This window comes from Erinaceus europaeus, chromosome 7 (assembly GCF_950295315.1).
Source record: "Erinaceus europaeus chromosome 7, mEriEur2.1, whole genome shotgun sequence".
NCBI lineage: Eukaryota > Metazoa > Chordata > Mammalia > Eulipotyphla > Erinaceidae > Erinaceus > Erinaceus europaeus.
Genome location: NC_080168.1, coordinates 114127892 through 114143969, shown reverse-complemented (window position 1 = coordinate 114143969; position 16078 = coordinate 114127892). Strand labels below are relative to the sequence as shown.

Genomic DNA, 16078 nt, shown 5'->3' with positions numbered 1-16078 from the left:
TGATCAAAGAAAACTTTGTTTTGTTTTATTACTGTTAATGCATTTGTTTTACCAGAGCAATGCTCAGCTCTGGCATATAATGGTGTGAAGGGTTTTAGCTGGGGCTTCTGGTGCCTCAGGCATGAAAGTCTTTTGCATAACCATTATGCTATATCCCCCCCAAAAAAACATTTATTTACAGTTGAAAGAGAAATCAAAGTGAGAATCTGATGAAGGGTATTCCTAAATGGTGTTTTTTTTAAAAAGATTTTAAAATGTTTACTCCTTTTTATTGCCCTTGTTGTAGTTATTAATGTTGTTGTTATTGATGTCATCATTGTTGGATAAGACAAGACAGAAATGGAGAGAGGAGGGGAAGACAGAGAAGGGGAGAGAAAGATAGACACCTGCAGACCTGCTTCACCGCTAGTGAAGGGACTCCCCTGCAGGTGGGGAGCCGGGGGCTCGAACCAGGATCCTTACACCGGTCCTTGTGCTTAACCCCTTGCGCTACCGCCAGACTCCCAGGTTTTTTATGGGGATAAGATTTATTTAAAAAAAGAATGAAATGTTAAGAAGTTGAAAATGTTAAGTAGTGGTCCCAGTGGTAGTACAGTAGATAAAGCATTGGACTCCAAGCAGGAGGCCTCAAGTTCAGTACTCAGCAGCACATGCAGTAGAGCGTTGCTCTGGTAACCTATCTCTCTCTCTCTCCTTAACTCTCATTAATAAATAATAAAACATTAAGTTGATGGACAGAGTAACAGCTCAGCTGGCAGAGCATAGGACTTGCATACTTGAGTCTCCTGGTTAAGTCCCCAGGACCACATGTACCAGAATGAGTTCTGACTTTTCTCTTTCTGTCTCTCTCTCCTCACTCTATCTCAAATAAAATAAATCTTTAAAAGATATATATTATCGTGGTCTGGGAGGTGGTGCAGTGAGAAAACTTTGGACTCTCAAGCATGAGGTCCTGAGTTCGATCCCCGGCAGCACATGTGCCAGAGTGATGTCTGGTTCTTTCTCTCTCCTCCTGTCTTTCTCATTAATAAATAAAATCTTAAAAAAAAAAAAGATATATATTATATGCAGCCAGCAAAGTAGCCTACTTGGGCAGTGTGCAGCTCAGCCATGTTCACAACCTAGGTTCAAGCCCAACACTCCGCTGCATGATGCTAGATACATAGCTACAGGGCCCAGTGGTGGTGCGCCTGCTTGAGCACAGATGTCACGTGTGCGAGCATCAGGGTTTAAGCCCCAGACCCCACCTGCAGGGGAGCTTTACAGCTGGTGAGGCGTAGCTGCAGGTGTTGCTCTGTCTCCCTCTCTGGCCCTCTTCCCTCTCAGTTTTTCTCTGGTTTGTCAAATAAATACATGAAAAGAGAGCTAGGTAGGTAGGTAGAGTCATAGATATAGATAGTCACATAGAGATAGATGGAGTCATATATACTAAAGAGTGACCCAGGAGGAAATACAGTTGTAGGGTTCTAAGCTTGCGGGCATGAGATTCAGAGTTCAGTCTTTGGTACCACATGTGCCAGAGTCCTGCTCTTACCTCTCCCCCCACAGCCCCTTCCCCATTAAATAAATAATTTGTTTAAAGATTTTATTTATTAATGAGAAACAAGGAGGAAAGAGATAGAGCCAGATATCACTGTGTTACATTTGCTTCCGGGGATTGAACTTGTGCTTTATCCATTACACCACCTCCCAGACCACAATAAATATATATATATTTTTGTCTCCAGGGTTATTGCTGGAGCTCGGTGCCTGCACCATGAATCCATTATTCCTGGAGGCTTTTTTTTTTCCCCTTTTGTTGCCCTGGTTGTTTGGTTTGTTTTTCCTTAATCGTGGTTATTATTAATGTTTTTGTCGTTGTTGGATAGGATAGAGAGAAATGGAGAGAGGAGGGGAAGACAGAGAGGAGGAGAGAAAGACACCTGCAGACCTGCTTCACTGCTCATGAAGCGACCCCCCCTCCTCCCACAGGTGGGGAGTCAGGGGCTCAACCGGGATCCCTATGCCAGTCCTTGCGCTTCGCACCACATGTGCTCAACCCACTGCGCTACCGCCCGGCCCCCACAAATAAATATTTTTAAAAATACTAAATAAGGGGTTGGAGATAACTCACCTAGTAGAGCACATACTTTATCACGCATGAAGACCCAGGTTCTAGTCCCTGGAAACCACACAGGAACACCGTGCAGAGGGAAGCTTCATGGACGACCCATGGAATATTCCTGTGGCATCTCTCCTTCCCTCTGTCTCTCGCCCTTTACCTGGGAGGGAGACAGACTGGAGAGTCTGCCACCAGGAGTAATGGAAGCATGCAGGCACAAAGCCCTAGCAAAGCCCCCCAAATAAATAATAATTTAAAAAAAATTATTATCTCTATTTATTTATTGGATAGAGACAACCAGAAATCAAGAGGGGTGGGGGAGATACAAAGGGAGAGAGACAGAGAAACACCTGCAGCCCTGCTTCACTACTCGCAAAGCTTTCCCCCTGCAGGTGGGGACGGGGGCTCGAACCCAGGTCCTTGCACATTGTAATACATGTGCTCAACCAGGTGCGCCACCACCTGACCCCCCCTTTTAATGTCCAATAAAACATTTAGTTGTTTTCTTAATCCACCTCCAGTCTGCTATAACAGAATGCCATAGCCTGCGTGGCCTGTCCACAGCAGAGACTCCGCCGCACAGTTCTGAAGAATGGAAACATCAAGGTGCCTGGTTGTACCTGGTCACCCCCTGTGGCCTTACCTCTTGGCACCTTCACATTGGGAACTAGGTTTCAACATATGCGGAGTCTGGTGGGCACAACATTCAGCCTCTTAACAGTTTTGCACAACTTACAAAGGGCAATAGAATTCAGCAGGGACTGTCAAATTTCCCAGCCCTTAAAGCAAGAGTAATGTCACAGAATCCCTTCTAATGATTCTGAAACACAGAAAAGGGAGTCAGAAAAGTGTTTGCAACTCACCCATCCACAGGCTGTCTGAGGCCATGGGACAAAGACTCTGGTTCCACTGTGCCTGATGCCTTAAAGGTGGAACTGGGCTGATCCTCTAGTCTGGTCAAATCTGAATCTGCTTCAGATAGTGTGTTCGAGTGCTTCCGAAGCTTCAGTTTAGCTCCTAGCACAGAATGGCCCTCTCACTTGAGATCTGAAGTGTGAGCCCAGGTGACGACTGTAGGGTTTTTAATCGTAATAGTGTCTAATAGAAATACATTCGTACATAGAAAGACAAGGTTAAGGGGCATCATGAATAAACAAGCCTTTCTTTCCCACTGCCCAACCCCTAGCATCGTTCTCAGTCTCATATTTCTTTTGTTTTGTTTTGAGTCTTATTGTATCTCTAGTCACGGAGGGTGATGCACTTAGCACCATTCAGAGAGCCCCTGACTTTTGTGCACTTCTCACCTCACCGGTGGGATCAGAGGGGAGGTGACTGCACTTCCTAGAGGTCATTACCTATAATTAAATTCACGCTGTGTTTCACTTTGATTCTTAGATTTTACCTGGAGTGAAAGTGGTCATCGTTAATCCCGAGACCAAAGGGCCTGTTGGAGATTCTCACCTGGGAGAGGTATGTATGATTTTCACCTTTACTCTGAAAAGTCAGCAGTGAAATCCTTTAGAACTCACCTTGTAGAAGTCAGTGGAATCTTGAGTAGAGCTCTTCTCACACCAGGAGTTTTTCATCTCTCCCTGAAATGCACAAGGCGGCTATGGACGGACAGAAGGGAAATCCACATTTAGAGAAGATTTTACTATCCAAACTAGAGTTAGTCCCAGATTTGCCCACTGGACCCCTGAGCTAAGAAAAAAATGTGCGAATGCTGCTGCCCATTCCCATTATGAAGAGAGAGAACTGAAAGGAGGCGGCGGTATTTACAAATCGATGCAAAGTGTATTTTCTCTTTCAGGCCGTACCCGTTTCTATATTGATACATATTTTTAAAGACTGAATTTTCTTCCTCCAAGTCCTTGAAGGACACTGTTGTTTCGTCCCTCGGCTGACTGGGAGTGGAGCCAGAGGACCCAGACTTTGCCGGTTCTCGGTGTTGAGGAAGTTATTTACCTCTCTGACTCGGTTTCTTGATCTGTGACTACCAGTAATTCCACTACCTTGCCCCCCTTGTAGAATCATGTGACAATGAGATGCACTGATGCCTGTATCTGTAATGCGCACGGAGCTATTCCCATCACATTAACATGTGCTCAGTAAATGTTTTTATTACTTTTGTCACTGCTTGCATAGCTGTGTTCAGATCGTCAGTTCACATGCCCTGTTATGGATACCTCAGTCTCAGCAGCACAGAAATCCTCCCCTGGTGCCTGTGGGAGACCCCAGAAGAGGCTGAGAAGTGAGACAGGAAGGCAGGGCAGTGGGATGGCTTAGAGCATTAGCCTCTGCAGTCACACTGGCTTGGGCAGGAGGCTCTTAGGTCTCTCCATTTCTAGCTGCTTGTTTCTTCCATTGTATAAGAGAAGATGGCTACACCATCTGTGTGAGGGCTGATGGAGATAAGGCATAGAAAGCACTTAGCTCACTGCTGAACACACGGTAAACACTTGATAAATGTCAGCTGCTATCGTTGTAGTTGTGTTATTGTTCTGAAAATAGAAATGAGATTCAGAAATCAAAAACAATCCCAAGAGAATCGAAATTGAGACAGTTGTATGTTCCTGGTGAAATGTTATCAGTACCCTTTTCTTGTTACAGATTTGGGTAAACAGCTCCCACACTGCCAGTGGCTATTACACCATCTATGACAGCGAGACTCTTCAGGCCGATCATTTCAACACTCGCCTCAGCTTTGGAGATGCTGCACAAACACTCTGGGCTCGGACAGGATACCTGGGCTTTGTCCGCCGGACTGAGCTCACGGCAGCCACAGGAGGTATCTTTCACCCTGTTTTGTCCTGCTTTGCATTTGCTTTCTTTTCTTTTTTTTTTTTAATATTTATTTATTTATTCCCTTTTGTTGCCCTTGTTTTATTGTTGTAGTTGTTATTGATGTTGTCGTTGTTGGATAGGACAGAGAGAAATGGAGAGAGGAGGGGAAGACAGAGAGGGGGAGAGAAAGAGAGACACCTGCAGACCTGCTTCACCGATTGTGAAGTGACTGTGACTGACCCCCCTGCAGGTGTGAAGCTGGGGGCTCGAACCGGGATCCTTACACTAGGCCTTGCGCTTTGCGCCACCTGCGCTTAACCCACTGCACTACCGCCTGACTCCCTGCATTTGCTTTCAACTCAAGCCTTGTTTGCATTCAGCGTGTCTAATACCAGATCTCTCTCTCTCTCTCTCTTTCTGTCAGAGCGTCATGATGCACTGTATGTGGTGGGAGCTCTGGACGAGACCCTGGAACTAAGAGGATTACGATACCACCCAATTGATATCGAGACCTCAGTGTCTCGGATCCACAGGAGCATTGCTGAATGGTAAATCCCCCTGCCTGCACAGATTGGGTTCCCACCTCGGCTGAGGTTATCAGTTTAAACTGCTCTAAGTCATAAGCCCTCCGCACCACATCCCACCTACAAGCTGAACTCCCAAGAGAGGTGTAAGAAAACAAGTGGGCTGACCCAGCTGCAGCTCGGTGGCCATATGCCGTGGTAGGCAGATGCTAAGTGCCCAGTATGGAACTCTCTTGGTGAAAGACTCTTAGTATGTGGAAAGACCCTAACTGATCATCTGCCTCAAAGACTTGGGGGGCTGGGAGATAGGTAGGTAGGTAGCTACTTCAGCCTGTTAGAGCAGCAGCTTGCATGCCACAGGGCCCATGGGCGCATGTCCTATCCCTGAGATAACCTTCTGATTGCTGTTTGTTTTGTCTTTATTGTAAAACATTTATCTTATTATTTCATGAGAGAGACAGAGAGCCAGAACATCACTCTGGCATATGAGGTGCCAGCGACTGAACTCAGGACCTCATGCTCTGAAGTCTGGAACTCTACCACTGTGCCACCTCCATGGCTGTGCCCAGCACCATCTTTTTTTTTTTTCTTTTCATAATGGTTATGCAAAGAGACTCTCATGCCCGAGGCTCCAAGGTCCCAGGTTCAGTCCCCAGCACCACCATAAGCCAGAGCTGAGGGAGCTCTGGTCTCTCTTCCCTCTCTCTATACCTCTCATTAAAATAAAATAAAATAAAAATATTTAAAAAACAAAAGAGTAGGCTCTAATCCAGTAGGACTGGGGGTCTTTTGTTTGTTTGTTTCACCCAGCACCATCTTATGTCAGAGTTGAACAGTGTTCTGGTCTTTCTCTCCTGCTCCTCTCTCATTCTCTTCCTCATGATATATAAATAAATCTTAAAAATATTATTTTTCCCGGTTCGAGCCCCCAGCTCCCCACCTGCAGGGGAGTCGCTTCACAGGCGGTGAAGCAGGTCTGCAGGTGTCTGTCTTTCTCTCCCCATCTCTGTCTTCCCCTCCTCTCTCCGTTTCTCTCTGTCTTATCCAACAACAACAATAACTACAACAATAAAACAAGGGCAACAAAAGGGAATAAATAAATATTTAAAAAATATTATTTATTAATGAGAAAGATAGGAGAAGCAAGAAAGAACCAGACATCACTCTGGTACATGTGCTGCCGGGGATTGAACTTGGGGCCTCGTGCTCGAGAGTCTAGTGCTTGAGAGTCCACTTCACTACCTCCTGGATTATTATAAATAAATCTTATAAAATAAAAATGTAAAGTTGGAGTAGTATCGTCTGGGAGGTGGCGCAGTGAATAAGCTTTGGATTCTCAAACATGTGGTCTTCACTCATGCCAGAGTAATGCTCCATTCTGGTTCTCTCTCCTCTGTCTCCTAAATAAATTTTTTAAATTATCATTATTATTTATTTATATATTTTTAAATTTCTTTATTGAGGAATTAATGTTTTACACTTGACAGTAAATACAGTAGTTTGTACATGCATAACATTTCCCAGTTTTCCATATAACAGTACAAGCCCCACTAGGTCCTCTGTCATCCTTCTTGGATCTGTATTCTCCCCACCCACCCACCCCAGAGTTATCCTTATTATTTTTAAACTATAGCACTTCTCAGTGCTGGGGATTGAACCTGGGACTGCAGAGCCTTAGGCATAAAAGTCTTTTGTATAACCATTTTCCTATCTTCCCCAGTTCCATAAATAAGTATTGAGCTATCAGAAAAATCATGACTTATTTTTCTCTGTTTTTCTACACGGAAATGCATCATGACTTCTCCAACAACCCAGTATTTTTTATAAAAAGGAAACATTAGCCTAGGGAGTCTGTTCAGTTGGAGGAATCTCACTTGTGTGATATCCTGGGTGCACCCCCTACACTGGAAAAAAATTTTTTAAGTTAATTAAGGGCCTGATTGCTCACTGAGAAGAGAGCACATTTTACCACGGGTGAGGGACCTGGGTTCAACCCCCAGCCACCACACAGGAGCAGCTTCATGAGCTGTGGAGTGGTGCTGTGCTGCCCTCTCTCTCCCTTCCCTTCTCTCTTCCTTTCTGTCTCTCACCCTCTGTCTTTAAAAGAGAGCCTACCAGGCCTGGGGAGCAGTGGGACCTCACAGGTGCAGAGTCCCAGTGATAACTGTGGTGGTGAGATAATCCAGTAAAGGAAAATCAGCAGCAAAGCTAGCGCTGAGAGTACAGCACAAGGCAAAGACTAAAGACTGCCGTGCCGGAGGCGGCTTCAGTCTGAGGTCAGCTCCTCAGCCCCGCTCCGTTCCAACACCGATTGGGACTTTGGCTTCAGAAAGGAAAGGCAACAGAGTGTGGTGGGGTAAAAAAAGAACCCACGACTTTAAGGGCCAGCTCTCCCTCCTAGGCTGCTAACATACTTTCTCTGCTATTGCCTGACCAGTGGCCACTTCACATGAGAGTGTGCTTCACAAACTGTTAAATATTAGCAGATGAAAAGGATCCTTATTAACGGTTTCATTTCATTTTCCTCTCAGTGCTGCAGGAATTCCCCCTGCATTGTGCCTACATAAAGGGTCATCTAACTTCCGATAGACTTAAAACTCCTTAAAAATTAAGGTTGGGGGAGTCGGGCAGTAGCGCAGTGGGTTAAGCAGAGGTGGCACAAAGCGTAAGGACCGGCGTAAAGATCCCAGTTCAAGCCCCCGGCTCCCCACCTGCAGGGGAGTCACTTCAAAGGCGGTGAAGCAGGTCTGCAGGTGTCTGTCTTTCTCTCCCTCTCTCTGTCTTCCCCTCCTCTGTCCATTTCTCTCTGTCCTATCCAACAACGACGATATCAATAACAACAATAATAACTACAACAATAAAAACAAGGGCAATAAAAAAGAATAAGTAAAATAAATAAATATTAAAAATATATATTTTATTGAAATTATGAGTTGGTGTTTGTTGTTGTTGTTGCTTTTACCAGTGTACTACTCAGTTCTGGCTTATGGTGGTGCAGTGCATTGGACCTGGGAACCTCGGGCATGACAGTCTGTTTGCATAACCAATCTTCCCCTTCCTGAAAATTTTTTTTTTTAATTTATTTTCCTTCCCCCTTCCCCCTTCCCCCTCGCAGATTAGGACTTGCATGATAACATGTGCCCTCCATCGGGTGCACTGTCTCCCAGCCCCGAGAGTTGTCCTATGCTGGGTGGAAACGTAGGGGTTGATGAAAGGACTCACTGACCGTGGGCTGCTTTGCCATATTCATGACAGTTTGAGTCCGGTCCCCACTGCACTGAAGGAAGCTTCAGTGCTATGGTATCTCTCTCTCTCCCTCTCTCTCTCTCTCTCTCTCTCTCTCTCTCTGTCTCAAACAAAATTAAGTAGAATTTCTAGGTAAGAAAACATGACTTAGGGGCCAGGTGGTGGTGCACCTGCTTAAGCGGACACACTATAGTGCACAGGAACCTGGGTTCAAGCGCCTGGTCCCCACCTGTAGGGGGAAAACTTTTCAAGTGAAAAGCAGTGCTACAGGTGTCTCTCTGTCTCTCTCCCTCTGTCTTCCCCTCCCCTCTCAATTTGTCTCTATCCAATAATAAATAAATAAAATTTATTTATTCTAGAGCGGTGAAGTGGTCCGGGAGGTGGCACAGTGATAAAGCTTTGGACTCTCAAGCATGAGGCCCTGAGTTCAATCCCCTGCAGCACATGTGCCAGAGTGATGTCTGATTCTTTCTCTCTCCTCCTATCTTCCTCATAAATAAATAAAATCTTGAAAAAAAAATTTTTTTTTAAGTGGTGAACCAGCAGTGCAGGTATCTCTTTCTCCCTCAATTTCTCTCTCTCTCTCTTGTCTGTCTCTGTTTCTCTCTCTCCATATGTAGTCAAGACAGCTGTCTACCTTATGGAACTTTTATGACATAATAAGAGAGAAAGACACTTTATTGATGCACTAAACTCAAGACGAGGTCATGCTGACTCCTTGTTGGGTATAAGAATATTATCTTGGGGGTCTGGTGGTAGCGCAGTGGGTTAAGTGCAGGTGGCGCAAAGTAAGTGCAAGGGCCTGCTTAAGGATCCTGGTTCCAGCCTCCGGCTCCCCACCTGCAGAGGGTTCGCTTCACAGGCCATGAAGCAGGTCTGCAGGTGTCTGTCTTTCTCCCTCTGTCTTCCCCTCCTCTCTCCATTTCTCTCTGTCCTATACAACAACAACAACAATAAAAAAAGAATATTATCTTAGATCTCTTATGTTGCAAATAACATACTTCTTTGAAAAATCTTAAGAAAAAGAGAAAATCAGTGGGGAAAAGTACCTCAGATTCCTTTGTCTCTAAAAGAAAGATTTATTTATGTATTAATAAGAGAAAGGAGTGAGGGAGGGAGAGAGAATGAGAGCATCACTCTGGCACATGGGATGACAGGGAGTGAACATGGGACCTCATGCCTTTAAGTCCCAATAGTCTAGCCTCCCAAGCCCCTCCCACAAGTCTTTAAGTCTGGCTCTCAACACCAGCAGAGATAAAGGTGGGAAGGCCTTTGGGAACCTGCCTTCTCACCCTGTAGAGCCATGTGGGCATCTTCATTCTTTCTCTCTTCTCTGAAGAGCCCTTCTCTGTGCTGCTCTGCACATCTGGCTACCCACATCCACCTGCCCTCAGTTCAAGTGACCAACGAACAACTTTTGATATCATTTCTAGAATCCCAAGAGATTTTGGGGAACTCAGCTATGACCCGACTATTATATATTACAAATACATGGCAAGGTCAAGGTCATATATTACAAAGATAGCTGCTAGTCTTCTGACTGGATCCAAAAGAGAAGGCAGCCAAGTGGGGTACAGGGCGAAGTCTTGGGAGGGAAAATGCTATAAAAGATGACTGGTATCCATAGCAACAGTAACTGAATGTGATTGCAATTTCAGCGCCGTGTTCACGTGGACCAACTTGCTTGTGGTTGTTGTGGAACTGTGTGGCTCTGAGCAGGAGGCCCTGGATCTGGTTCCGCTAGTGACAAACGTGGTCTTGGAGGAGCATTACCTCATCGTCGGCGTCGTGGTTGTGGTGGACCCAGGTGTCATCCCCATCAACTCCAGAGGAGAGAAGCAGCGGATGCACCTCCGAGACAGTTTCCTAGCAGACCAGTTAGACCCCATCTACGTGGCTTACAACATGTAACCAGCCTTGTGGGGACAACGGGACCAGCCTGAGAAACCACAAGGACCAAAGGCCCTTGACTAGGAGCAGGCTTTCAACTGATGTGAAACAAGCGGAGACGGCTACATGATATCCTTCATCTCATCCTGTGGAATTCTGCAGTCACACAACACAGGGAAGGGAAGTGCTGTGGTGGCAAATTGAAAAAAATGCTAACAGTCTGTTAGTCATGAGCTTTCGACACAGCGTGAGCAGCACATTACTAAAGCAGTTCCATGCATGTTGCATTTTTTTCATCTGTTGTACATACTTGTATTTTTATCTAATGCTATTTGAGAATTTTGTAAGGGACTTTAACGCGTTCATATGAAGGGGGTAGTCTGACTTGCACAGTTCCTGCTCTGTACTGTATTTTGCCATTTGACCCTTGCTAGACATTCTGCAGGTTTTGTTAACACGGAACTACTCAGCTTACTTTGCAATTGACACATAAGTAAATCAGAAAACTCACTGAATTTGAGAACTACTTTATATATATAATATACATGTTATATATATATATAGATAATTATGGCTGTAAAACGTTTTGACCAGTGTTTTAAACATGTAAATACGATTACACATAATGGATCTAAAAATTGAAGAACTGGCTTGTATAGAGATAACAGCTGAAGTAGAAGCATTTCTATTTACTTGGAGAGAATTACAATATTCTCTTAACGTGCTATAACTGACTAGGCAACTCAAAAGTGCAAGCTATTTGCAGATTTTGCTGCACATTGTACTGTGTTTCTGTTGGCTGGTGTATTTTACCAACTAAAGCTGCCTATGTTTGTTTGTTTGTTTCAAGTTTGCATTCCCAGAATCAGCTTAAGCTTTGAAGAATTCAACCTGTTTCTATAAGATGAAAATCTCAGTTAAAAAAAAAAAAATCAAACTGTTAGGAAAACAAACAAACAAAAAACAACCAAGATTGGTTGGACTCCACCCTACTCTAAGGAGCATAATAATTGACTGTGGCCCCCAATTTAAGATTGATGGCATAAGAATTTCCTCTTGCCCCAGGCCCATTACAAACTCTATACAGTTTATATGTTACATGCATAACCTGAAGGTATATCTGACTTCTCTTTTGTGAAAGAAAAAAAGTATGTCCCTTGCTATTCCCATTCATGAGGGCAGGGGTTTAAGAGTGGGAATAATAAGCAGGGAAGGCAGTGGGACCACATGAAACTATCAGGCTCTGTAAGTCCACATCAAGAAACTGACCAATCTGGGTTGCCAGAATAGCCAGGCTTAAGCTGACATAGGGGGAGGAAGACTAATGGATGCAAGAAACTCATTTGAAATAACTGTGGTGCCCTGGCCAAATGGACTGAGCCTGGGACTGAGTTTGACCTCTGGCTCAGTTTCCTTTCTTTGGTCTGATACTTTGTGTGTTGGAATATAGTTGAATTTTATTATTTTTTTCTTACAGAAATATTTTTAAAAATTAAAAAAAAACACTCAAAGTGAACAGAGTTAACTTGTTAAATTAAGAATGGTTCTCTTTGACCCACTCTGGTCTATTGTGTAAATATTTATTTAGACTATTTTAATAACATATTATTTACCCCACTGTAACATCATGTAAACTAAATATGTTTTTAAACAATTTTTAAGACTTGTAATTACCCTGAAAATACGGTTTATAATGCAAAAGCCAGACCCCTCACCAGGGCAGCACTGTTGAGGGCCGCCCTTACACAGTCTTGCGACTCTTAAGCCCCATTATGACTTCCTTTTACATAACCCTCTTTTTCTCACTACTCATTCTCCACAGAGGGCAGACCTCAACACGTTTTCCAGTTCCAGATCTCTTTCTCAACATTTTGAGTGAAATTAATTTGCATTTGATGGGAGAGGCTTTAAAATACACGGGGTGGGGTGGGGGGACGACATCACTTATACTGGGTCAAGAAATTCTAGCAACCAACAGTGGTTTGGTTTGCAGAGAAAATTACCTGCTTATTTGGAAAGTAATTTTTCTTTGAACGGTTTTCAGTGATTCACTAAACAAAGCAAGGGATCTTGAGGATTAAATAGCTCTAACTTCATAATCCACAAATTCCAAAAGGCGGGATGTGATGGGAAGACATAGTCTATCTTCTGGGTTGCTTTGATGATAATTCCTACAGAAGTAGGAGTGTTAGCTGGAAATGTAATGTGAGCCCCTTAACATCATTTAAAAAAATTTATGGGCAGGGGTAGATAGCATAATGGTTATGCAAACAGACTCTCATGCCTGAGGCTTCATCAGGTTCCAGGTTCAATCCCCCCACACCACCATACGCCAGAGCTGAGTAGTGCTCTGGTAAAAAAAAAAAAAAAAAAATAGTAGCCATGTTTTTACAAAGTAAAAAATAATAGATAAAATTGACTTTAATATATTTTTATCTAACCCAGTATATCATTAAGTACTAGCACTGTAACATGGAATCTATATAAAGATTATTACTGAGATATTTGTTTTCCTCTTTTTACAGCGTATCTTTGAAATCTAGTGTATATTATGGATATCTCAGTTTAAACTAGCCACAGTTGCCAGAAGTCACAGGGTAGTGGCTCTGATACTGGATATGCAGATCTTTTCTATTTCCTGCAAATCAGATACTCCATGAATCTCAGAATATGGCCAACTCTTGGTTACTTAGGGACTGGTTGTCTAATATTAGGGATTCTCAGATCACTGCTTAGTCCCACTGTTTCTTTCTGCCTGCAGTTGCGTTATTGATCTTTTGCATATCCCTTGAAGCCAGAAAATGCTAATGGAGGAAAGAAGGTTGGTGTCTTGTCTTGGGAAGCAGTTATCAGCACCTCTGGAAAAGTACCCTCTAGATGGATGGATGGAAGTCCAGTCGTTAGCTTGGAGGCTTTGCAGGGTTTTCTGTGGGCTTAATGCCTATTCTGTTGTAGACCTGAATAAGAAAACTTTCTTTTCATGACACAGCGCTCTTACTCTTTCCATAGTAAGTAGAACCTCTGTGGTAAAACTGACTCTTAAGGCAAGCCCCAAAGGTCATTATTGATTAAAAACCGCCTTGCTAGTCCTGTGGAACACATTCTGTCTGGGTTTTCGTGCCTGTGGAAAACAAGAAGCATCCCATCTCCTCCTACCCCCATCTCAACAGGTTAAGAGCAATCTATTCTGAAAGTTTCTGAACCTCTCTGCCTCTCAGTAGAAATAACTGAAGTAGATCAGGAAGGGGGCTGCCTCAGGAAAATGTCTCGTCCCTAGGGCTTCTTAGAGCTGCACGAATGCTATCTCCCATACCAGTGAAACCCTGGGAAAACTCAGCATGCCAACAGACATTAGTGAATCCAGCCTGTTTACTTCCTGCCTCGTGAAGACCCCCACTCCCCTTAGTACCATGTCCTTTCTTCCTGAAGTTCTGCTGCCTCAAGCTATTTAGGGACCATTCCCCGTCTAATGATCTACAAGTGTGTCTTCTGACTTTAGTATTTGAGCAAGGCTTGCTTAATGCTTTTGTTGAATCAACCAAGGGCCTGAGGTCTTGACAAGGTCTCGGCCCCAGGCATGGTGCTCAATATCTTGGCCAAATAAATTACTTTCCTTGAATATCCAGGAATCTTTGACTCAAGCAATGAGGAGTTATCACCTCACCCTCAAACTCCAACATGATCTATGCCTTAGTGTTGTTTTTGTTGTCTGCTTTGATGTACAAGCTAGAGTATTTGGAGCAAGAAGCTGCAATTCTCCAGATACACAACGGGCCTTTTCTTTATCATTCATATAACATTTCTGATTTAGATATATGTAGATGGACCATGTTATTTGTCAGAGGAAGAGAGTGTAAAGATATAAGAATAATTTTTTTTAGTCCTAAATGCTGTTTGTTTACTTTCTGTCAAGATTTACCAGTGTCAAATTTAAACAATAGTGCTGTGTAATTATGTACAAAGTTTTTTTTTTATTTATTTGAAATTAGACTAGTTCTACATTTTTAAATTTAACATCTGGCTGGACAGTGTTCTATTAACTCATTCAATGTGTTTCCTTTGTCTTGTGTTAATAAATATTGATGCCTGATTGTGTTTAATGATTCACACACTGGAAGGACTGGAATTGATAAACTTTTTTTTTTTATTTTCCTTTTTTGTTGCCCTTGTTGTTTTTCATTGTTGTTGTAGTATTGATAAACTTTTAACTTCAGGTTGTCGACCCAAGGATAACAGAATGTAGAAAGAAAAACAAACAAAAATATATGACAAAGGTAGCTGAAGGAACCGAAGGGAACTGAGCAGTCTGATTTGTACGTCTCAGTACTGGAAAATGTCAAGTCATGAAACAATTATTTTGAAAGCTGAGAATCCTTTTTGTCAAGAACAATTATAGTTTAACTTCCCTCCAAATCATGAGGCATTTGTTTTCCGTGACTCACTGATCATTAAGTTTGAAAACATTTTAGTTTTTTAAAGTATCTTATTTTTTGGATAGATACAGAGAAACTGAGAGGGGATGGGAGAATAGGGAGAGAGAGAGATAACCTGCAGCACTGCTTCACTGCTCTTGAAGCTTACCCCCTGCAGATGGGGACTGGGGACTTGAACCGGGGTCCTTGTGCATGTTAACAGGTGCTCTACCAAGTGTGCCACCACTCAGTCCGAAAAAAATTTTTTATATATATTTTCCCTTTTGTTGCCCCCCCCTTTTTTTTTAAAGATTTTATTTATTGATTGATGAGAAAGAGAAAGAACCAGACATCTCTCTGGTACATGTGCTGCTGGGGATTGAACTCAAGACCTCATGCTTGAGAGTCTAATGCTTTATTCACTGCGCCACCTCCTGGACCACATTGCCCTTTTTTATTGCTGTAGTTATTGTTGTTACTGATATCGTCGTTGTTAGATAGGACATGGAGAAATGGAGAGAGGAGGGGAAGACAGAGTGGAGGAGAGAAAGATAGACACCTACAGACCTGCTTCACTGCCTGTGAAGCAACTCCCCTGCAGGCGGGTTCGAACTGGGGTCCTTATGCCGGTCCTTAGGCTTTGCGCCATGTGCGCTTAACCTGCTGTGCTACTACCCGACTCCCAAATTTTTATTTATTAACATGACAGAATTAAGGGTGAGAGAGAACCAGAGTATTATTCTGGCACATGTGATGCTTAAGGATCGAACTTGGGGTTTCATGGTCCCAAGCCCAAAACTCTAGCAGCTATACTACTTTCCAGACCACACATTTTTTTTGTTTTTTTTTTTAACTAGAGTTCTGCTCAGCTCTGGCTTTTGGTGGTGTGGGGGATTGAACCTGGGACTTGAGAGCCTCAGGCATGAAAGTCTCCTTGCATAACCATTATGCTGTACCCCCACCCATTCTTTTTTTTTTTTTTTTTTTTTACCACAGCACTGCTCAGCTCTGGCTTTTGGTGGTGCAGGAGATTGAACCTAGGACTCTGGAGCCTCAGACATGATGGTCTCTTTGCATAACCATCATGTTATCTACCCTCAGCCCACATTTGAATTTTTTAA

The 16078-nt window shown here is 43.3% G+C and overlaps 1 protein-coding gene across 4 annotated transcripts in view; it reads left to right on the top strand.

Annotated features, from left to right (window-relative positions):
* DIP2B (disco interacting protein 2 homolog B) overlaps positions 1 to 14635 on the top strand; it is a 252104-nt gene extending 237469 nt beyond the window's left edge. For all 4 annotated transcript variants that reach the window (XM_060195371.1, XM_060195370.1, XM_060195368.1 and 1 more), the window contains 4 exons: positions 3497 to 3571; positions 4712 to 4889; positions 5310 to 5433; positions 10314 to 14635. In XM_060195371.1, the coding sequence (XP_060051354.1) occupies positions 3497 to 3571; positions 4712 to 4889; positions 5310 to 5433; positions 10314 to 10566 (630 nt within the window). In that variant the 3' untranslated portion in view covers positions 10567 to 14635. The remainder of the gene's footprint in view (positions 1 to 3496; positions 3572 to 4711; positions 4890 to 5309; positions 5434 to 10313) is intronic.
* The last annotated feature ends 1443 nt before the right edge of the window (positions 14636 to 16078 follow it).